The 24,506-nt window shown below is 44.0% G+C and overlaps 1 protein-coding gene across 1 annotated transcript in view; it reads right to left on the bottom strand.

The window, feature by feature from the left end:
• LOC139264487 (collagen alpha-1(XXVIII) chain-like) overlaps window positions 1-24,506 on the bottom strand; it is a 405,978-nt gene that overhangs the window by 132,069 nt on the left and 249,403 nt on the right. Inside the window, exon 22 of the mRNA XM_070881040.1 lies at window positions 11,912-11,980. Coding sequence (XP_070737141.1) covers window positions 11,912-11,980 — 69 coding nt within the window. The remainder of the gene's footprint in view (window positions 1-11,911; window positions 11,981-24,506) is intronic.

The raw sequence follows: 24,506 nt of genomic DNA, 5'->3' as shown, positions 1-24,506 counted from the left end.
CGAAAAGGACCCATTTATCCCGACTCTCTGCTTTCTGTTAGCCAGCCAATTCTCTATCCATGCCAGTACATTTCCTCTGACTCCGCGTACCTTTATCTTCTGCAGTAACCTTTTGTGTGGCACCTTATCGAATGCCTTTTGAAAATCTAAATACACCACATCCATCGGTACACCTCTATCCACCCTGCTCGTTATATCCTCAAAGAATTCCAGTAAATTAGTTAAACATGATTTCCCCTTCATGAATCCATGCTGCGTCTGCTTGATTGCACTATTCCTATCTAGATGTCCCACTATTTCTTCCTTAATGATAGCTTCAAGCATTTTCCCCACTACAGATGTTAAACTAACCGGCCTATAGTTACCTGCCTTTTGTCTGCCCCCTTTTTTAAACAGAAGCGTTACATTAGCTGCTTTCCAATCCGATGGTACCTCCCCAGAGTCCAGAGAATTTTGGTAGATTATAACGAATGCATCTGCTATAACTTCCGCCATCTCTTTTAATACCCTGGGATGCATTTCATCAGGACCAGGGGACTTGTCTATCTTGAGTCCCATTAGCCTGTCCAGCACTGCCCCCCTAGTGATAGTGATTGTCTCCAGGTCCTCCCTTCCCACATTCCTGTGACCAGCAATTTCTGGCATGGTTTTTGTGTCTTCCACTGTGAAGACCGAAGCAAAATAATTGTTTGAGGTCTCAGCCATTTCCACATTTCCCATTATTAAATCCCCCTTCTCATCTTCTAAGGGACCAACATTTATTTTAGTCACTCTTTTCCGTTTTATATATCTGTAAAAGCTTTTACTATCCGTTTTTATGTTTTGCGCAAGTTTACCTTCGTAATCTATCTTTCCTTTCTTTATTGCTTTCTTCGTCATTCTTTGCTGTCGTTTAAAATTTTCCCAATCTTCTAGTTTCCCACTAACCTTGGCCACCTTATACGCATTGGTTTTTAATTTGATACTCTCCTTTATTTCCTTGGTTATCCACGGCTGGTTATCCCTTCTCTTACCACCCTTCTTTTTCACTGGAATATATTTTTGTTGAGCACTATGAAAGAGCTCCTTAAAAGTCTTCCACTGTTCCTCAATTGTGCCACCGTTTAGTCTGTGTTTTCAGTCTACTTTAGCCAACTCTTCCCTCATCCCACTGTAGTCCCCTTTGTTTAAGCATAGTACACTCGTTTGAGACACTACTTCCTCACCCTCAATCTGTATTACAAATTCAACCATACTGTGATCACTCATTCCGAGAGGACCTTTTACTAGGAGATCGTTTATTATTCCTGTCTCATTACACAGGACCAGATCTAAGATAGCTTGCTCCCTTGTAGGTTCTGTTACATACTGTTCTTAGAAACAATCCCGTATGCATTCTGTGAATTCCTCCTCCAGGCTACCCCGTGCGATTTGATTTGACCAATGATATGTAGGTTAAAATCCCCCATGATTACTGCTGTTCCTTTTTCACATGCCTCCATTATTCCCTTGATTATTGCCCGCCCTACTGTGAAGTTATTATTTGGGGGCCTATAAACTACGCCCACCAGTGACTTTTCCCCCTTACTATCTCTAATCTCCATCCACAATGATTCAACATTTTGTTCATTAGAGCCAATATCGTCTCTCACAACTGCCCTGATATCATCTTTTATTAACAGAGCTATCCCACCTCCTTTCCCTTCTTGTCTATCTTTCTGAATCGTCAGATACCCCTGTATGTTTAATTCCCAGTCTTGGCCACCCTGCTACCACGTTTCTGTAATGGCCACCAAATCATACCCATTTGCAATGATTTGTGCCGTCAACTCATTTACTTTATTTCGAATGCTGCGTGCGTTTAGGTCGAGTGTTTTAATACTAGTTTTTAAACCACAATTTTTAGTTTTGACCCCTCCTGCAGCCCCTTTATATTCAGTGGCCCTTTTTGTTTTTTGCCTTGGGTTTCTCTGCCCTTCACTTTTACTCATCTCCTTTCTGTCTTTTGCTTTTGTCTCCTTTTTGTTTCCCTCTGTCTCCCTGCATTGGTTCCCATTCCCCTGCCATATTAGTTTAACTCCTCCCCAACAACACTAACAAACACTCCCCCAAAGACATTGGTTCCGGTCCTGCCCAGGTGCAGACCGTCCAGTTTGTACTGGTCCCACCTCCATCAGAACCGGTTCCAATGCCCGAGGAATTTGAATCCCTCCCTGCTGCACCACTGCTCAAGCCACGCATTCATCTGAGCTATCCTGCGATTCCTACTCTGACTAGCACGTGGCCCTGGTAGCAATCCTGAGATTACTACTTTTGAGGTCCTACGTTTTAATTTAGCTCCTAACTCCTTAAATTCGTCTCGTGGGACATCATCCCTTTTTTTACCTATATCGTTGGTACCAATGTGCACCACGACAACTGGCTGTTCACCCTCCCTTTTCAGAATGTCCTGCACCCGCTCCGAGACATCCTTGACCCTTGCACCAGGGAGGCAACATACCATCCTGGAGTCTCGGTTGCGGCCGCAGAAACGTCTATCTATTCCCCTTACAATCGAATCCCCTATCACTATCGCTCTCCCACTCTTTTTTCTCCCCTCCTGTGCAGCAGAGACAGCCACGGTGCCATGAACTTGGCTGCTGCTACCCTCCCCTGATGAGTCATCCCCCTTAACAGTACTCAAAACGGTGTATCTGTTTTGCAAGGGGATGACCGCAGGGACCACTGCACTACCTTCCTTGCACTGCTCTTCCTGCTGGTCTTCCATTCCCTAGCTGGCTGTGGACCCTTCACCTGCGGTAAGACCAACTCGCTACACGTGCTACTCACGTCATTCTCAGCATCTTGGATGCTCCAGAGTGAATCCACCCTCAGCTCCAATTCCGCAACGCGGTCTGTCAGGAGCTGGAGGCAGATACACTTCTCGCACACGTAGTCGTTAGGGACACCGGAAGTGTTCACGAGTTCCGACATGGTACAGGAGGAGCATATCACGTGACCGAGCTCTTTTGCCACCAAAGTGGATAATCTCACATTTATTCACATTATACTGCATCTGCCATGTATTTGCGCACTCGCCTAACCTGCAGCCTCTTAGCATCCTCCTCACAGCTCATACCACCACCCAACTTAGTGTCATCTGCAAACTTGGAGATATTACACTCAGTTCCTTCGTCCAAATTATTAATGTATATTGTAAATAGCTGGCGTCCCAGCACTGAACCCTGCGGCACCCCACTAGTCACTGCCTGCCATTCTGAAAAGGATCTGTTTATCCCAACTCTCTGCTTCCTGTCTGCCAACCATTTCTCTATCCACATCAATACATTACCCCCAATACCATGTGCTTTAATTTTGCACACCAATCTCTTGTGTGGCACCTTGTCAAAAGCCTTTTGAAAGTCAAAATACACCACATCCATTGGTTCTCCCTTGTCCACTCTACCAGTTACATCCTCAAAAAATTCTAGAAGATTTGTCAAGCATGATTTCCCTTTCATAAATCCATGCTGACTTGGACCGATCCTGTCACTGCTTTCCAAAAGCGCTGCTATTACATCTTTAATAATTGATTCCAACATTTTCCCGACTACTGATGTCAGGCTAACTGGTCCATAATTACCCGTTTTCTCCCAGTCCTCAGGTTTGCTGCTTTTTCTGGCCAATTTATATACCTCTTCCTTAGATTTAACACTATCCTTAATTTCCCTTGTTAGCCACGGTTGAGCCACCTTCCCTGTTTTATTTTTACTCCAGACAGGGATGTTGAATTGCTGAAGTTCATCCATGTGATCTTTAAATATTTGCCATTGCCTATCCACCGTCAACCCTTTCAGTATCACTCGCCAGTCTATTCTAGCCAATTCACGACTCATACCATCGAAGTCTCCTTTCCTTAAGTTCAGGACCCTAGTCTCTGAATTAAATGTGTCACTCTCCATCTTAATAAAGAATTCTACCATATTATGGTCACTCTTCCTCAAGGGACCTCGGACAACAACATTGCTAATTAGTCATTTCTCATTGCACATCACCCAGTCTAGGATAGTTCCTCGACATATTAGTCTAGAAAACGATCCCTAATATGCCCCTGGAAATCCTCCTCCACCGCATTGCTACCAGTTTGGTTAGCCCAATCAATATGTAGATCAAAGTCACCCATGATAACTGCTGTACCTTTATTGCACGCATCCCTAATTTCATTTTTGATGCTGTCCCCAACCTCACTACTACTGTTTGGTGGTCTGTACACAACTCCCACTAGCGTTTTCTGCCCTTTGGTATTCCGCAGCTCCACCCATACTGATTCCACATCATCCAAGCTAATGTCCTTCCTTACTATTGCATTAATTTCCTATTTATCCAGCAACGCTATCCCACCTTCTTTTCCTTTCTGTCTATCCTTCCTGAATGTTGAATACTCCTGGATGTTCAGTTCTCAGCCTTGGTCACCCTGGAGCCATGTCTCCATGATGCCAATTACATCATATCCGTTAACTGCTATCTGCGCAGTTAATTCGTCCACCTTATTCCGAATACTCCTCACATTGAGGCACAGAGCCTTCAGGCTTGTCTTTTTAACAACTTTGCCCCTTTAGAATTTTGCTGTAATGTGGCCCGTTTTGCTTTTTGCCTGAGGTTTCTCTGCCCTCCACTTTTACTTTTCTTCTTTCTATCTTTTGCTTCTGCCCCCATTCTACTTCCCTCTGTCTCCCTGCATAGGTTCCCATCCCCCTGCCATATTAGTTTAGCCCCTCCCCAACAGCACTAGCAAACACTCCCCCGAGGACATTGGTTCTGATCCTGCCCAGCTGCAGACCATTCGGTATGTACTGATCCCACCTCCCCCAGAATCGGTTCCAATGTCCCAGGAATTTGAATCCCTCCCTTCTGCACCACTCCTCAAGCCACATACAAAAAGATAGTATGCAGGTACAGCAAGTGATCAGGAAGGCCAATGGAATCTTGGCCTTTATTGCAAAGGGGATGGAGTATAAAAGCAGGTAAGTCTTGCTGCAGCTATACAGGGTATTGGTGAGGCCACACCTGGAATACTGCGTGCAGTTTTGGTTTCCATATTTACGAAAGGATATACTTGCTGTGGAGGCAGTTCAGAGAAGGTTCACTAGGTTGATCCCGTGGATGAGTGGGTTGACTTGTGAGGAAAGGTTGAGTAGGTTGGGCCTCTACTCATTGGAATTCAGAAGAATGAGAGGTGACCTTATCGAAACGTATAAGATTATGAGGGGGCTTGACAAGGTGGATGCAGAGAGGATGTTTCCACTGATGGGGGAGACTAGAACTAGAGGGCATGATTTTAGAATAAGGGGCCACCCATTTAAAACAGAGATGAGGAGAAATTTCTTCTCAGAGAGTTGTAAATCTGTGGAATTCATTGCCTCAGAGAGTTGTGGAAGCTGGGACATTGAATAAATTTAAGACAGAAATGAACAGTTTCTTAAACAATAAGGGAATAAGGGGTTATGAAGAGCGGGCAGGGAAGTGGAGCCAAGTCCATGATCAGATCAGCCATGATATTAAATGGCGGAGCAGGCTCGAGGGGCAGTATGGCCTACTCCTGCTCGTATTTCTCATGTTCTTATGTTCTTATGTAAATTCTACGTTATATTGCAGAACTTCATTTTCTAACATATTGCACACTATTGGCTACATGGTGCAAGCTACTGTCATTAAAAAATGGAGTGCCTTCTGGCTCACTGTGAGCAATGCCACAGAAGTTTCATACAATATGTTGTATGTTACATAATAAAATTCTCCTTGTATTATAAAACAATCGGCCAAAAATTCCGTCCTCGCCAGGTGCGTATGAAGTCTACACGGACCCGGTGAGGCCTCGCAAAAGCCAATTTTCGTGGCGTAATGCGCATGTGCCGAAAACCAGCTTTTCCAATCTGTCAAGATTTCTCTAGACAGATCCTCCGCATCCCCGGGAGAAGGACATCCGTGTGGGTGAGATTGGACTATTTGCCCAATTCATGCCCAGCGCATGTCCTTCAAACTTTTACATTCGGTAAAATTAGGCGCATAGCTTACTTTTACCAGCGTAGCACTTGTAAAAAAATATAAAAATTCAATTTAAACAATCATTTTTATATTTAAAACCCTGTCCATTAAGGTAAGTTTATTTTTAACCCGGAGCAGGTGCAGGACATTCAGTTGTCGTGGTGCATATAGGTACCAATGATACAGCTAAAAAACGGGATGAGGTCCTACGAGATAAATTTAGGGAGCTAGGAGCTAAATTAAAAAGTAGTAGCTCAAAAGTAGTAATCTCAGGGTTGCTACCAGTGCCACGTGCTAGTCAGAGTAGGAATCGCAGGATAGCTCAGATGAATACTTGGCTTGATGAGTGGTGCAGCAGGGAGGGATTCAAATTCCTGGGATATTGGAACCGATTCTGGGGGAGGTGGGACCAGTACAAACCGGACGGTCTGCACCTGGGCAGGACTGGAACCAATATCCTAGGGGGAGTGTTTGCTAGTGCTGTTGGGGAGGAGTTAAACTAACATGGCAGGGGGATGGGAACCTATGCAGGGAGACAGAGGGAAATAAAATGGTGGCAGAAGCAAAAGATTGAAAGAAGAATAGTAAAAGTGGAGGGCAGAGAATCCCAAGGCAAAAAACAAAAAGGGCCACATTACAGCAAAATTCTAAAGGGGCAAAGTGTGTTAAAAAGACAACCCTGAAGGCTCTGTGCCTCAATGCGAGGAGTATTCGGAATAAGGTGGATGAATTAACTGCGCATACAGCAGTTAATGGATATGATTTAATTGACATCACGGAGACATGGCTCCAGGGTGACCAAGGCTGGGAACTCAACATCCAGGGGTATTCAACATTTAGGAACGATAGACAAAGAGGAAAAGGAGGCGGGGTGGCATTGCTGGTTAAAGAGGAAATTAATGCAATAGTAAGGAGGAACATTAGCCTGGACGATGCGGAATACCAAAGGGCAGAAAACGCTCGTGGGAATTGTATACAGACCACCAAACAGTAGTAGTGATGTTGGGGACAGCATCAAACAAGAAGTTTGGGATGTGTGCAATAAAGGTACAGCAGTTATCATGGGTGACTTTAATCTACATATTGATTGGGCTAACCAAACTGGTAGCAATGCGGTAGAGGAGGATTTCCTGGAGTGTATTAGGGATGGTTTTCTAGACTAATATGTCGAGGAACCAACTAGAGAGCTGGCCATCCTAGACTGGGTGATGTGTAATGAGAAAGGACTAATTAGCAATCTTGTTGTGCGAGGCCCCTTGGGGAAGAGTGACCATAATATGGTAGAATTCTTTATTAAAATGGAGAGTGACACAGTTAATTCAGAAACTAGGGTCCTGAACTTAAGGAAGGGTAACTTTGACGGTATAAGGCATGAATTGGCTAGGATAGACTGGCAAAGAATACTTAAAGGGTTGACGGTGGATAAGCAATGGCAAACATTTAAAGATCACATGGATGAACTTCAGCAATTGTACATCCCTGTCTGGAGTAAAAATAAAACAGGGAAGGTGGCTCAACCGTGGCTAACAAGGGAAATTAAGGAGATGTTAAAACCAAGGAAGTGACATATATATTGGCTAGAAATAGCAACAAACCTGAGGACTGGGAGAAATTTAGAATTCAACAAAGGAGGACTAAGGGTTTAATTAAGAGGGGGGAAAATAGAGTACGAGAGGAAGCTTGCAGGGAACATAAAAACTGATTGCAAAAGCTTCTATAAATATGTGAAGAGAAAAAGATTAGCAAAGACGAATGTAGATCCCTTGCAGTCGGATTCAGGTGAATTTATAATAAGGAACAAATAATGGCAGACCAATTGAACAAATACTTCGGTTCTGTCTTCACGAAGGAAGACACAAATAACCTTCTGAATGTACTAGGGAACAGTGGGTCTAGTGAGAAGGAGGAACTGAAGGATATTCTTATTAGGCGGGAAATTGTGTTAAGGAAATTGATGGGATTGAAGGCCAATAAATCCCCGGGGCCTGATAGCCTGCATCTCAGAGTACTTAAGGAAGTGGACCTAGAAATAGTGGATGCATTGGTGATCATTTTCCAACAATCTATCGACTCTGGATCAGTTCCTATGGACTGGAGGGTAGCTAATATAACACCACTTTTTAAAAAAGGAGGGAGAGAGAAAACGGGTAATTATAGACCAGTTAGCCTGACATCAGTCGTGGGGAAAATGTTGGAATCAATCATTAAGGATGAAATAGCAGCGCATTTGGAAAGCAGTGACAGGATCAGTCCAAGTCAGCATGGATTTATGAAAGGGAAATCATGCTTGACAAACCTTCTGGAATTTTTTTGAGGATGTAACTAACAGAGTGGACAAGGGAGAACCAGTGGTTGTGGTGTATTTGGACTTTCAAAAAGCTTTTGACAAGGTCCCACACAAGAGATTGGTGTGCAAAATCAAAGCACATGATAATGGGGGTAATTTACTGATGTGAATAGAGAACTGGTTGGCAGACAGGAAGCAGAGAGTTGGGATAAACGGGTCCTTTTCAGAATGGCAGGCAATGACTAGTGGAGTGCCACAGGGCTCAGTGTAGGGACCCCTGCTCTTTACAATATACAATATACATTAACGATTTCGATGAACGAATTGAATGTAATATCTCCAAGTTTGCAGATGACACTAAACTGGGTGGCAGTGTGAGCTGTGAGGAGGATGCTAAGAGGCTGCAGGGTGACTTGGACAGGTTAGTTGAGTGGGCAAATGCATGGCAGATGCAGTATAATGTGGATAAATGTGAGGTTATCCATTTTGGGGGCAAAAACACGAAGGCAGAATATTATCTGAATGGCGGCAGATTAGGAAAAGGGGAGGTGCAACGAGACATGGGTGTCATGGTTCATCAGTCATTGAAAGTTGGCATACAGGTACAGCAGGCGGTGAAGGCGGCAAATGGTATGTTGGCCTTCATAGCTAGGTGTTTTGAGTATAGGAGCAGGGAGGTCTTACTGCAGTTGTACAGGGCCTTGGTGAGGCCTCACCTGGAATATTGTGTTCAGTTTGGTCTCCCAATCTGAGGAAAGACATTCTTGCTATTGAGGGAGTGCAGCGAAGGTTCACCAGACTGATTCCAGGGATGGCTGGACTGACATATGAGGGGAGACTGGATCAACTGGGCCTCTATTCACTGGAGTTTAGAAGGATGAGAGGGGATCTCATATAAACATATAAGATTCTGACGGGACTGGACAGGTTAGATGCGGGAAGAATGTTCCCAATGTTGGGCAAGTCCAGAACCAGGGGTCATAGTCTTAGGATAAGGGGTAGGCCATTTAGGAGCGAGATGAGGAGAAACTTCTTGTCTCAGAGAGTTGTTAACCTGTGAAATTTCCTGCCGCAGAGAGTTGTTGATGCCAGTTCATTGGATATATTCAAGAGGGAGTTAGATATGGCCCTTATGGCTAAAGAGATCAAGGGGTATGGAGAGAAAGCGGTAAAGGGGTACTGAGGGAATGATCAGCCATGATCTTATTGAATGCTGGTGCAGGCTTGAAGGGTTGAATGGCGTACTCCTGCACCTATTTTCTATGTTTCTATGTAACACATTTTTAAAAATTCCAAAAAATATTTTTTTTTCTAAAATACTAATTATATTTAATTTCAATTAATTTTAAATATGTGAGGTGTTTTATTTATTTGTTATGCTGTGTTTCGGTTTTTTAGGGGGGTTTCTTATTCATAGTAATGGGAACTTGTACAAACAGCTCCCATTTTTATCAATGAGCATATTGCACAGTGACCGGTGGTCCTGGCCCACATGACTGCAGCATGTACGTACGTACGTGAAAGGCATCTCCCATGCGCTGCGCAGCGAATCTAAGCCTCCGACCGGGATCCTACATTCCTCCAGGACCACCAGGTACTTTCGTAGATTTTTTTCGGGTTGGAGGCATTCGTATGAAGGAAACCTCTGACTGCAATTTTCCCCTCAGTGTATCTTTGGCTTTGTCTATAAATCCCTCCATGTCCACACTCCATTCTACCTCTGCACCCTTTCCAGCTTTATGCCCCATCTCATATACCAGACTTTTTTGTATCAGCCCTATTATTTTTCCCCTCTCTCTGCTCCACCATCAGTAACAGAGTCTTCGGCTATCATGATCCTGCATGATCCTAAATCATTTCCCTACATTGCAACAGCGACTATACTTCAAAAATACTTTATTGGTGTGGAGCACTTTGGGAAGCCCTGAGATCGTGAAAGGCACTATATAAATGAAAGTTCTATCCTTCTGTCTTTCTTTAAAACCCTCTGCCTTGCCACAGCTCTTCTCACCTTCAAAAGCTTCCTCAAAACCTACCTCTCTTCCTTCATTTGGTTACCTTCATTCATTCCCCCGTAACTTCTAATTGCTCATTGACCAATGTGTCCCTTTGTGAAAAGCAGGAGTCAGGCCAGGTATTTATAAATGAGTTCAGGCAGTTAAAGAGGTCCGGGGCTCATGTCACCGGCTCCACCCTTGCCACTTGCCCCAAATTATGATCAGGGCTAAAGCCTTGCATTGATAATACATCAGTTTGATCCTTGATAGCCCAGTGAGGAGAATAAATGGTGATCTGTCTGCGGTATGTAAAGGTACGGTTATACTGCTACTTTTAAGTGAATGTAAAATATTTTGTGTCCACATCAACATGGAAGTGGCAATATAACTGAAGGCACAGATTGGGATTTAACTCATAAATAGAGAACTGTGAGACTATCATGAGTAGATAGTCTCACAGTCACACCCGTGTGAATTTTCACCAAGTACATGATTTCAATATGGGACAAAGCTCTATTTTTAAAGTGCCCAGGCAATCCACAGAACCTCATGGGAGACTTTATAAATATCCTTTTTCATTTTTTAATGTTATCAGAGAAACATTGCTGCCAGGAAATGGAGCTGTAAACATCATCTGGGCATGTTGTTAACGCAACCTGGGCATGTTGTTAACATAACCTCGGCATGTTGCTAAAATTAGAGATTGGCTGTTTAGGGGTAAGATCCAGAAGCACTTTTTCAAGCAAAGGGTCATGGAATTCTGGAACCCAATTTCCAAAAAGCTGTGGATCCTGGGTCAATTCAAATTTTGAGACTGAGGTCAATAAGACTTTTAATAGGTAAGGGTATCAAGAGATATAGAACAAAAATGATTTGAAGGGCAGATCAGCCATGATCTAATTGAATGGCGGAACAGGTTTGAGGGGCTGAATGGCTTATTTCTGATCCAGTGTTCAAATGACTCCAAGTATATATGTGCAGAGCGCCACTGTCATTAAGCTCAATGCAAAATACAGTCAGTAGTATAATTCGGGTCTCCTGACTGAGAATCTCACTCTACTGATCTTAGTCTCTTAATTGGCAGCTTTAATAAAACTGTACCCTGGATTGGAATGTTGAAGATTATTACTGTTTTGTATGTAATAACTCGATAGACTGAATACTGTAAACTAACAGGTACAAACCTGGCTCTGCTTTATTAAGGCCCAAAGTGATTACATTACATGATGGCTTGCCTTTTATACCTGGGCCGCACACACGTGCGTACAGCCCAATGGCCTCCGACAGTGGCGCCACCTGGTGGCTAGTAACCCCAAGCATACATACATGCCAATTACCTATGTACCTTATTATAGTTTAAATTGCTTCCCAACTTTACAGAGACTTTACTTAGGTTAATTACAGTTAAAAACTACCACCATTTTGATCTGTTCACCATTGCCTTCATATTTGAACTTCGGATTTCAAATTAAGAAAATTTATAGCATAATTTTCCAAGTAAGTTCCAAAGTCCTCAAAACTGAACTTGGAGTCTGAATTAATCAATATTATCTTCACTAGCATACCATACATTGATATTTGTTATACTCTGACAAGTATTTTAACACTATAGATTTTCTTTTACCTTTGGCCCTGGAAACCCAGTTCCCGTTAGCCCTGGAAAACCAACTTCACCACGTAGCCCAGGCTCCCCCTGAAATTAGAAAAAAGGTTGTAATTATAATGTTCCTCAAAATTTACATCGGTTGACATTATGAGACAGATTCATAAAACTGATATTAAATACTTAACAGTATGATCCTGAAATATTTTAATTTTCCAGTGGTTTATTAACATTTATTTTGAATTCTCCGTCCCTATCAAAATGTGACTTTGCACATTTTTCTCCTCTTTCAATTGATCCAACAGCAAAGACAGAAGTTTCATAATTCTGATGTCCTGAAAAAATTAATTTGCCCCATTTATCAAATCATCCAATGGTGCTGAATGCAACCGAACCGCACATGATACAAAAATTGTGGTTGATAGTGAGGAAAAAAGCTGTAGATTGCAGAAAGATATCAATGGACTGGTCAGTTATGCAGAAAAGCGGCAAATGAAATTCAATCCAGAAAAGTGTGAAGTAATGCATTTGGGGAGGGCTAACACGGTAAGGGAATACACAATAAATGGTAGGATACTGAGAAGTGTAAAAGAACAGAGGGACCTAGGAGAGCATGTCCACAGATCCCCGAAGGAAGCAGGACAGGTAGATAAAGTAGTTAAGAAGGCATACGGGATACATTCCTTTATTAGACGAGGCATAGAATTTAAGAGCAGGGAGGTTATGTAAGAACATAAGAACTAGGAGCAGGAAAAGGCCATTCGGCCCCTCATGCCTGCTTCGCCATTCATGGCTGATCTTCTACCTCACCTCCACTTGCCTGCACTATCCCCATATCCCTTAATTCCCTTAAAATCCAAACATCTATCGATCTCTGTCTTGAATATAATCAACGACTGAACATCCACAGCCCTCTGGGGTAGAGAATTTCAAAGATTCACAACTCTCTGAGTGAAGACATTTCTCCCCATCTCAGTCCTAAATGGCCAACCCCTTATCCTGAGACTGTGACCCCTGGTTCTAGACTCCCTAGCCAGAGAAAACATCCTCCCTGCATCTAACCTGTCAAGCCCTGTAAGAATTTTGGATGGTTTCAATGAGATCACCTCTCATTCTTCTAAACTCTAGAGAATATAAATTTCAAAATTTGACAGATACCAAACAGGTGTGTCAGTGAGGATGATATCAATCAACTGTAACAAGACATAGATAGGCTAGCAGAATGGGCAAACAAGTGGCAGATGGAATTTAATACAAAGAAGCGTGAGGGATCCACTGTGGCAGAAGGGATAGACAGAGACAATATGTACTTAATGGCACAGTTCTAAAGAGTGTGCAGGGACAGAGAGTCCTCGGGGGTTCATGTGCATAGATCTTTGAAGGTGGTAGGACATATTGAGAGAGTAGTTAGCAATGCATATGGGATCTTGGGGTTCATAAATAGAGGTGTTGAGTACAAAAGCAGGGTGTTTATGCTGAACCCTTTATAAGGACGCGCTTATTTGCAGTGTGTTCCTGGCTAATTGGCACTCCATTATCACATGACCTGATTGCTGATTGGTCCCCTTGGAGGATAAGCCACACCCAGATGTTTCTCTGGATTGTGTAATTGATACCAACCAGCCGAAGATCTAAATGACTTTGCAAAGAGTAATTTGAGCCATTCTGACTTCAGAACTTCCCTGCAAGCAGTCATAGAGAGGATAGAGCTCCCAGCAAAAGTCTCCAAAAACCTTGTCCCCAGCCCAAGGGCCTGCCTCCCCTCTCCCAGCCCAAGTTCATCCCCCACTCAGCCCAAGTGCATGCCTCCCCACCCCCAGCCAAAGTTCCCTCCCCCCGCCCGCCCAGCCCAAGTGCATGCCTCCCCTCCCCTAGCCGAAGTCCCTGACACCCCCAGCCCAAGTTCATCCCTCCCCCACCAGCGCAAGTGCTACCTCCGCCAGCCAATTCCTTATCCCAGCGCAAGACATTAATCCTCCCCTCCCCCCGCCATAGATGGGGCATTGTGTGTGGGTCAGGGCTTGTTAATCTCTCTCCCTCTCCGTTCCCTCTCTCCACTCTGATACCCCTCCCGCTTCCCCATCACTCTCTCTCTCTTCCCCCGTCTCTCTCTCTTCCCCCCCCACCCCGTGTCTCCCTCTCTTCCCCCCCATGTCTCTCCCTCTCTCTCCCCCCCCCCCATGGTCTCTCGCTCCCTCGAACCCCCCCGTGTCTCTTTCCCCCCCTCCCCACCCTGTGTCTCTCCCTCTCGACACGCCCCCATGTCTGTTTCTTCAACCCTCCCTCGTGTCTCCGCCCACCCCCCCCCCCTCCCCGCCGTATCTCTCTCTCCCACTCTCCATCTCCCTCCCCACCGTCTCGCTCTCTCTCCCCCCCCCACCCCCGACACCCCCCCCCCCCACCGTCTCTCCCTCTCTCCCCCCCCCTCCCTCTCTCTCCCCTTCTCCCCGTGTCTCTTTCTACCACCCCCCCTCCGTGGTCTCTCTCTCCCCCCACCATGAGTTTCTCTCCCCCCCCCCCACCAAGTCTCTCCCCCGCCCCCCCGTGTCTCTCCCTGCCCCCTCACCCCCCAGGTCTCCCTCCCCCCCAAAACTCCTAGGTCTCTCCCTCTCTCTCTCTCTAACCCCCTCCCCGCGTCTCTCTTTCTCCCTCACTGTGTCTCTCGCACCCCCCCCCACCTCGCCCACTGCCCCGCTCTCTCTCTCCCCTGCCCGCTGCGTCTCTCTCATCGCCTATTTGCCGCCTCGGTCTCTCTCCCACTACCTCCGATGTTTTTCTCCCGCTGAAGGCCACAATAATGCAAAGGTTGGAAGCAATGTTTCAGCAACGGATTACATGCGGACTCGTCAGGGTCCCACTTCTGGCTCCGGTTTCGGGTCCGAGGAGTCTGAGCATGCGCGAGAGGTGTCGGGGCAGTGTCGAGAGGATGCAGGTGCAGAAAAAACACAGTGCAAATAGTCACTCTGCTATAAAGCTCTGGTTAGGCCACAACTAGAGTATTGCGTTTAGTTCTGGTCACCACACTTTAGGAAGGAAGTGAAGGTCCTTGAGAAGGTGCAGAGGAGATTTACCAGAATGGTTCCAGGGATGAGGGACTTTAGCTACAAGGTTAGGTTGGAGAAGCTGGGGTTGTTCTCCTTGGAGCAAAAGAGGTTAAGGGGAGATTTGATAGACATGTATAAGATTTGGATAAGGTAGACAGAGAAAGGGTGTTCCTATTAGCTGATGGTACAAGGACTAGGGGACACAGATTTTAAGGTTTTGGGCAAGAGATACAGGGGGGAATGTGAGGAGGAACTTTTTTATGCAACGAGTGGTAATGACCTGGAACTCGCTGCTGATGAGGATGGTAGAAGTGGAGATGATCAATGATTTCAAAAGGAAATTGGATGGGCACTTGAGGGAGGTAAACTTGTAGGGCTACGAGGATTGAGTGGGGCAATGGGACTGACTGGATTGCTCTACAGAGAGCCAGCATGGATTCGATGGATTGAATGGCCTCCTTCTGTGCATAATGACTCCAAGACTCTAATCTACTCAATCTCTCCTCATAAGACAATTCCCTGATCCCAGGAATCAGTCTGGTGAATCTTTGTTGCACTCCCTCTGTGGCAAGTGTATCCTTTTTTAGATAAGGAGATCAAAACTGTACACAATACTCCAGGTGTGGTCTCACCAGAGCCCTATATAATTGTAGCAAGACGTCTTTACTCTTATACTCAAATTCTCATAATAAAGGCCAACATACCATTTTATTTTCTTAATTGCTTGCTGTACCTGCATGTTAACTTTCAGTGATTCGTGTACAAGGGCACCCAGGTCCCTCTGATCACCAACATTTCCCAATCTCCCACCATTTTAAAAAATACTCTGCTTTTCTATTTTTCCTACCAAAGTGGATAACTTCACATTTCTCCACATTATATCCCATTTGACATTTTCTTGCCCACTCACTTAGCCTGTCTATATCCCCTTGAAGCCTCTTTGAACCCTCCTCACAACTTACATTCCCACCTAGATTTGTATCATAAGCAAACTTGGATATATTACATTTGGTCCTCTCATCCAAATCATTGCTATAAATTGTGAATAGCTGAGGCCTAAGTACTGATCTTTGCGATACCCCACTAGTTACAGCCTGCCAACCCGAAAATTACCCGTTTATTCCTACTCTGTCTTCTGTCCGTTAATCAATCCTCAAGCCATGCTAGTATACTGCCCCCAATCCCATGAGCCAAAATTTTGTTTAATAACCTCTCGTGTGGCAACTTTCGAATGCCTTGTGAAAATCCAAATATACCACACCCATTGGTGCCCCCTTATCTATTCTGCTAGTTACAACCTCAAAAATCTCTAACAGATTCGTTAAACATGATTTCCCTTTCATAAATCCGTGTTGACTCTGTCCAATCCTATTATTCTTTTCTATTCTTTCCCCAAGATTTATTCAGCCTAGGTTTGCAGAGCTCTTCGGCAATCATGCTGGTAGAATAGTGAATCACGTCACAGCTTACCTCTCCAAAACTCTCTAGTTTCCTTTCCAGAATAAGTTACCTGTTACCTCGGTAAAAACGGAAGCAAAAAACGTACTTAGCACTTTGCAGCCTGTGTAGCAACAGTTAACATGCCGTCACCCAATCTCTCTTTCAGCAGCCCTGCTGCATTCCTCGTTGCTCTTTTTTTCTTAATACAACCGAAAAACCTTCTCATTGAGTTTACGTAGGGAAATACATCAATTTCTTTCTGGAAGTTGCAGGCAAGATAACAGCTTCTGTCAATATTATTCTTCAACTGTCCACCAGGAGGTATGCAAGAGTAAGTATTCCTCTGATTTCACCTCTCTGCCCTGATCACGTGCCCAACCTCCACTCAGCAACTAAACAGCTCTACAATGAATGCCATAATGAAAGCATTAACAGGCAGCGGAGACTGTTAGGGAAATGAGACTAAATAAAGAAACTTCATGCGGTACATTTTCTACTTTTCCACTCAGAGCATTGAATGGCCATTACAAAATGCAAAGGCTAAAAATTTGGTACCACTCACGTGGCGCGAGACTTTGCACGAGGTGTTGAAGTTTCACCTCTCGTGAGAAATTGGGATTACCGCGACACACTTCCTTTCTGGGACAGTAGCGGGGTAGACGCCTCGGGAGCGGGCCACACGGTTCAGCAGCGCCACGCACTGGGCTGCATAGTGCTGTCGCATAGCAGGGGCTCTTTCCTGAATTAAGAGAAGGGCCCAAGCTGCACATTCTGCATGAAAAAAGGGTCCTACCTGGACCACCGGTGAGCGAGGATGTCACGCCAGCGCCCTAGCACTCAAGCAGAGTGCCGGGCTAACCGATCGCAGCACGGACCCCACATCCAAAGCGGCAACGGGGCGCACAAGGAAATCAGTCATTTTTTATACCAACAGCAGCACACCTCCCCTTTAACTTGTGCCTCGCTAGTGGCCAGCCACCCGGTTCATGTCCCCCAAAGCTGTCACTGTCATCGGCCGGCGCAGCTTCAGGGAAGCAATACCCAATTCAGGGTTCGGAGCACTGCGCACGGTGATGATGTGTTACTGCCGCCACTAAACTCACGCCGAATATAGCAAGAGTCTTTAGTGGCGCCGTGCCCGGTCGCAGTTGTTTGCTCCCCATTAGTGACCTCCGGGATGCTAATGGGAGGCGCAAATGACCCGAATTTCTCCCTGCAATTAATTTTTTGCAGGGGGACCTAGTCAACCGGTTCATCCATTGGAAATTCAGGCAAATATTGCAAATGATTTTCCAGCCACTTAAATTAATGATTGAAATATTACTCTTAAAAGGAATGTTTTAATATAAAGTCAAAATACGAATTAAAATGCAATTTAGCCTGATTAGTTTTATGATGTGCTCCTGGTAGTAGAACGTTATTACTGTTTGTTTTTCAAATAGTTAAAGATAAGGCCAATGTGGGGTCACAGCAGGGGAAAAAGCTAAAAAAAAATTAAAAGCTCTTTATCTGAATGCACGCAGCATTCATAACAAAATAGATGAGTAGACAACACAAATAGATATAAATGGGTATGATCTGATAACGATTACAGAGATGTGTTTGCAAGGTGACCAGGGCTGGGAACTGAATATTCAGGGATATTTGACAATTTGGAAGGATAGACAGAAAGGAAAAGGAGGTGGGGTAGTACTGTTAATAAACAATGAGATCAGTGCAGTAGTGAGAAATTATATTGGTTCAGAAGATCAAGATGTAGAATCAGTTAGGGTGGAGATAAGAAATAATAAGGAGAAGAAGTCACTTGTGGGGGTAATCTATAGGCCCCCTAACAGTAGTTACACTGTTGGACGGAGTATACATCAAGAAATAATGGAAGCTTGTAAAAAAGGAATGGCAATAATCATGGCCGATCTTAATCTTCATATTGATTAGGCAAATCAAATTGGCCAAGGTAGCCTTGAGGAAGAGTTCATGGAGTGTATCCGGGATGGTTTCCTTGAACAGTACATTGCGGAACCAACTAGGGAGCAGGCTATCTTAGATCTGGTACAGTGTAATGAGACAGGATTAATAATGAGTAAAGGATCCTCTAGGAAAGAGTGATAATAGCATGATTGAATTTCAAATTCAGTTGGAGGATGAGGTGAGAAAGTTGGATCTCAAACCAATGTCCCAAGCTTAAATAAAGGAGACTACAAAGGTATGAAGGCAGAGTTGGCTAAAGTGGACTGGGAAAATAGTTTAAAGTGTAAGACGGTTGATAAGCAGTGGCGGACATTAAACGAGATATTTCATAATTCTCAACAAAAATATATTGCAGTGAGAAGGAAAGGCGTTAAGAGAAGTGAGAACCATCCGTGGTGTATCAATTGAAAACAATGGATTGGGAAACGTTTAAAAACAGCAAAGGATGACTAAAAAATATTAGAGGGAAGATAGATTATGAGAGTAAACTAGAAAAAAATATAAAACAGATAGTAAGAGTTTCTACAGGTATATAAAAAGGAAGAAAGTGGCTAAAGTAAATGTTGGACCATTAGAGGATGAGACTGGGGAATTAATAATAAGTAACAGGGAAATGGCAGAGACCTTGAACAAATATTTTGTATCGGTCTCCACGGTAAGAAGACATTAAAAACATTCCAATAATGCATATTCAAGGGGCTATAAAGAGGGAGGAACTAAAAATAATCACTATCACTAATGAAGTAGTACTCGGTAAAATAATGGAACTAAAGGTGGAAAAGTCCCCTGGACTTGACGGCTTGCATCCTAGGATCATAAAAGAAGTGGCTGCAGAGATATTGGATGCACTGGTTGTAATCTACCAAAATTCCTTGGATTCTGGGTAGTTTCCAGTGGAAAACCGCAATGTAACGCCCCTATTTAAAAAAGGAGGCAGACAGAAAGCAGGAAATTATAGACCAGTTAGCCTAACATCTGTTGTTGATAAAATGCTGGAGTCCATTATTAAGGAAGCAGCAGCAGGAGATTTGGAAAAGCATAATAAAGCAGAGTCAGCATGGTTTTATGAAAGGGAAATCATGTTTGACAAATTTGCTGGAGTTCTTTGAGGATGTAACGAGCAGGGTGGATGAGGGGGAACCACTGGTTGTGATGTATTTTGATTTCAAGAAGGCATTCGATAAGGTGCCACATAAAAGGTTACTGCCCAGGATAAAAGCACTTGGGGTTGGGAATAATATATTAGCATGGATAGCGAATTAGCTAACTAACAGAGAACGGAGAGTCTGGATAATTGGGTAAATTTCCAGTTCGCAAACTGTAACTAGTGGGGTGCCACACGGATCAGTGCTAGGGCTCAACTATTTACAATTTATATTATTGACTTGGATGAAGGGACCGAGTGTAATGTAGCCAAGTTTGCTGATTATACAAAGATGGGTGGGAAAGCAAGTTGTGAGGAAGACACTAAAAATCTTCAAAGGGATATAGACAGGCTACGTGAATGGACAAACATTTGGCAGATGGAGTATAATGTGGGAAAGTTTGAGCTTATCCACTTTGGCAAGAAAAATAAAAAAGCAAATTATAATTTAAATGGAGAAAAATTACAAATTGCTGCAGTACAGTGTAAGGTTTACACACTTTTACAGAAGGCACAAAAAGAGGCCACAAACTAAAAATGATTTAATACAAGCTTTTGGGATTGACTGGACAAAGGGAGAAACAAGGCGCCAGCCTGGGGCAGGTGGTGACTCATCACCAATTAAGAACACTCTGTGGTCGAGAGCCAGACATGTTTATGCATAGAAACAAAGGGGTGTATACATTTCATAAAAACGCACAGAAGAGCCCCTGGATTGATTGACTGGAGGGGGAAAAACAATTCTCTCTGGAGACTCCAAGTCTGCAACAAACCAGGACAACAAAAGGACCCCACAAGGTGTACATTTTTGGAGAACGGGGTACTTAAGATAACAAGTTATCTTTTTTCCCTGTAGACTCCGTGTGCAAATTGGGGATTTTCAGGCCCATCATGGCAGTCAGTCAAAAGGATCACCACAAACAATGAATCGATCCAAACACATTAACGGAAACCTTAGCTCAGCGGGTGATTTATTCATAAAATGGATATATATACATGAGTTGGAAACAGCTCGGAATGAACAAAAAGGAATGGACGAACACGTAAGAAACAGAAGAGAAGAGAACAACCAGAAGAGGGAACATCGAAGAACAACCGGTCACGGAACCAACGGCCATGAACCTACAATCTACGGTTACAGCTATTTACTGGACGGGTGATTGTATTTCTTCAGTCAATTTTCTCAGAAGTCTTGTTCTGTAATTTTTAGTTAGTTTTTGCATAATAAAACTGACAATTGGATTAAACCTAAACTTTGCTTCACGTGTAGTCCTTTTCTGTAATTCCCGAGGTCTACGTATCAAGGTAAGGAGTAAAACGAACACCCTACAGAAAATGCCGACCGCGGCAGGATCTTGGCAGTTGGAATACGATCATGGACACAAATCAAGGGCAAGAAACCCTAGGGAAGCTTGGTTAAGTCTCAGGTCGGCTAAGGTAGTCCTAGAAAGTAAGGAATCTCAAGGGCGGCTAATACATTTGCAGACAGACTGTGGCCTATTTATTTAAGGGCCACTGGAGGAAATCTGATACGGGCAGACTTAATGGGGGAACACAGAAACCATTGGATGAGAACCATAAAGGCTAACAGTTTGCCACGGCTCAGAGCAAAGGTCGAAGCATGGTTTGACCCAGACAATCTGAAAAATACTGAGGCAGGGGTGTTGAGAAGATTAACTCGAGCATTTAAGTACAGACAAGGAGAAGAGGAGAAACTAAAAGGGAAGGTGCATGAAGTAAAAGGAGAGGTTAGGACAAAGAGAGAATGGAGACAAGCGGGAGGTAATGTGGGTCGATCCAGAGGGTGTTTTAACTGTGGGAAGTTGGGACACTGGAGCAAGGATTGTAGACTCTCGAGAGGAGGGAAGCCAGGGTATGAGGGTGCTGAGGCAGAAAAAGGCCAATGGAAGGTAGCTGACAACCCAGTACAGATTTTAGTGGCCGCATTACAGCAGATTATGGGCACAGGTGGAGGAAAGCTCGATGCTGCAGTGGGAGAAAAGGGACCCAATGCATCGTCACCCCGACTTTCACATTATGCCCAGCCAGAATACCTGTGTCAGAGGAAATTAATGCAATAGAAAGGAAGGACATTAGCCTGGATATGTGGAATCTGAATGGGTGGAGCTATGGAATACCAAAGGGCAGAAAACAGCAGTGGGAGTTGTGTGCAGACCACCAAACAGTAGTAATGAGGATGGGGACAGCATTAAACAAGAAATAAGGGATGAGTGCAATAAAGGTACAGCAGTTATCGTGGGTGACTTTAATCTACATATTGACTGGGCCAACCAAACTCGTAGCAATACGGTGGAGGAGGATTTCCTGGAGTGTATTGGGATAGTCTTCTAGACCAATATGGTGAGGAACCAACTAGAGGGCTGGCCATCCTAGACTGGGTGATGTAAAATGAGAAAGGACTAATTAACAATCTTGTTGTTCGAAGCCCCTTGGGGAAGATTGATCACAATATGGTAGAATTCTTTATTAAGATGGAGAGTGACACAGTTAATTCAGAGACTCGGGTTCTGAACTTGGGGAAAGGTAACTTTGATGGTATGAGACGTGAATTGGCTAGAATAGACTGGTGAGTGATACTTAAAGGGTTGACAGTGGATAGGCAATGGCAAACATTTAAAGATCACATGGATGAACTTCAACAATTGTACATCCCTGTCTGGAGTAAAAATAAAATGGAGAAGGTGGCTCAACCGTGGCTAACAAGGGAAATTAAGGATAGTGTTAAATCCAAGGAAGAGGCATATAAATTGGCCAGAAAAAGCAGCAAACCTGAGGACTGGGAGAATTTTCTAATACAGCAGAGGAGGACAAAGGGTTTAATTAGGAGGGGAAAAATAGAGTATGAAAGGAGGCTTGCTGGGAACATAAAAACTGACTGCAAAAGCTTCTACAGATATGTGAAGAGAAAAAGATTAGTGAAAACAAATGTAGGTCCCTTGCAGTCAGATTCAGGTGAATTTATAATGGGAAACAAAGAAATCGTGGACCAGTTAAACAAATACTTTGGTTCAGTTTTCACAAAGGAAGACACAAATAACCTTCCGGAAATATTAGGGGAGCGAGGGTCTAGTGAGAAGGAGGAATTGAAGGATATCCTTATAAAGCGGGAAATTGTGTTAGGGAAATTGATGTGATTGAAGGCTGATAAATCCCTGGGGCCTGATAGTCTGCATCCCAGAGTACTTAAGGAAGTGGCCCTAGAAATAGTGGATGCATTGGAGATCATTTTCCAACAGTCTATTGACTCTGGATCAGTTCCTATGGACTGGAGGGTAGCTAACACCACTGTTTAAAAATGGAGGGATGGAGAAAACGGGTAATTATAGACCGGTTAGCCTGACATCAGTAGTGGGGGAAATGTTGGAATCAATTATTAAGGATGAAATAGCAGCGCATTTGGAAAGCAGTGACAGGATCGGTCCAAGTCAGCATGAATTTATGAAGGGGAAATCATGCTTGACTAACTTTCTGGAATTTTTTGAGGAAGTAACTAGTAGAGTGAACAAGGGAGAACCAGTGGATGTGGTGTATTTGGACTTTCAAAAGGCTTTTGACAAGGTCCCACACAAGAGATTGGTGTGCAAAATTAAAGCACATGGTATTGGGGGTAATGTACTGACGTGGATAGAGAACTGGTTGGCAGACAGGGAGCAGAAAGTCGGGATAAACGGGTAATTTTCAGAATGGCAGGTAGTGACTAGTGGAGTGCCACAGGGCTCAGTGCTGGGAGCCCAGCTCTTTACAATACACATTAATGATTTAGATGAAGGAATTGTGTGTAATATCTCCAAGTTTGCAGATGACACTAAACTGGGTGGCGGTGTGAGTTGTGATGAGGATGCTAAAAGGCTGCAGGGTGACTTGGACAGGTTAGGTGAGTGGGCCAATGCATGGCAGATGCAGTATAATGTGGATAAATTGAGGTTATCCATTTTGGGGGCAAAAACACGAAGGCAGAATATTATCTGAATGGCGGCAGATTAGGAAAAGGGGAGGTGCAACGAGACATGGTTCATCAGTCATTGAAAGTTGGCATGTAGGTACAACAGGCGGTGAAGAAGGCAAATGGTATGTTGGCCTTCATAGCTAGGGGATTTGTATATAGGAGCAGGGAGGTCTTACTGCAGTTGTACAGGGCCTTGGTGAGGCCCTTCTGTTCAGTTTTGATCTCCTAATCTGAGGAATAATGTTCTTGCTATTGAGGAAGTACAGCGAAGGTTCACCAGACTGATTCCCGGGATGGCAGGACTGACATATGAGGAGAGACTGGATCAACTGGGCCTTTATACACTGGAGTTTAGAAGGATGAGAGGGGATCTCATAGAAACTTATAAGATTCTGACGGGACTGGACAGGTTGGATGCGGGAAGAATGTTCCTGATGATGGGGAAGTCCAGAAGCAGGGGACACAGTCATAGGATAACGGGTAGGCTATTTAGGACTGAGATGAGGAGAAACTTCTTCTCTCAGAGAGTTGTTAACCTGTGGAATTCCCTACCGCAGAGAGTTGTTGATGCCAGTTCATTGGATATATTCAAGAGGGAGTTAGATATGGCCCTTACGGCTAAATGGATCAAGGGGTAAGGAGAGAAAGCAGGAAAGGGGTACTGAGGGAATGATCAGCCATGATCTTATTGAATGGTGGTGCAGGCTTGAAGGGCTGTATGGCCTACTCCTGCACCTATTTCTATGTTTCTATGTCCGCTTTTCTATGATGATTGAGGCAGATCATGTGTGGATGTGGAGGTGGAAGCAGTTAGGGGAAGGTATCAAGTAGATACAGGAGCCTCCAGCAAGGTTGTCCACCCACCGAATCCGACCACTTCCCCGTGGTACAGCCAAGTCCCATTCACACTGGCGGATTTTACGGGAAATGAGCAGGCTAGGGCAGTGTTGAAACTTTTAACCATAGAGTTAGGACCTAACACAATAAAGTGGGAATGCATTTTAATGATTTAGATGAAGGAATTGAATGTAATATCTCCAAGTTTGCAGGTGA

This window comes from Pristiophorus japonicus, chromosome 5, assembly GCF_044704955.1.
Source record: "Pristiophorus japonicus isolate sPriJap1 chromosome 5, sPriJap1.hap1, whole genome shotgun sequence".
Lineage (NCBI taxonomy): Eukaryota > Metazoa > Chordata > Chondrichthyes > Pristiophoridae > Pristiophorus > Pristiophorus japonicus.
Note: the sequence above shows the minus strand (reverse complement) of the source record. Positions and strands in the feature narration are given on the sequence as shown.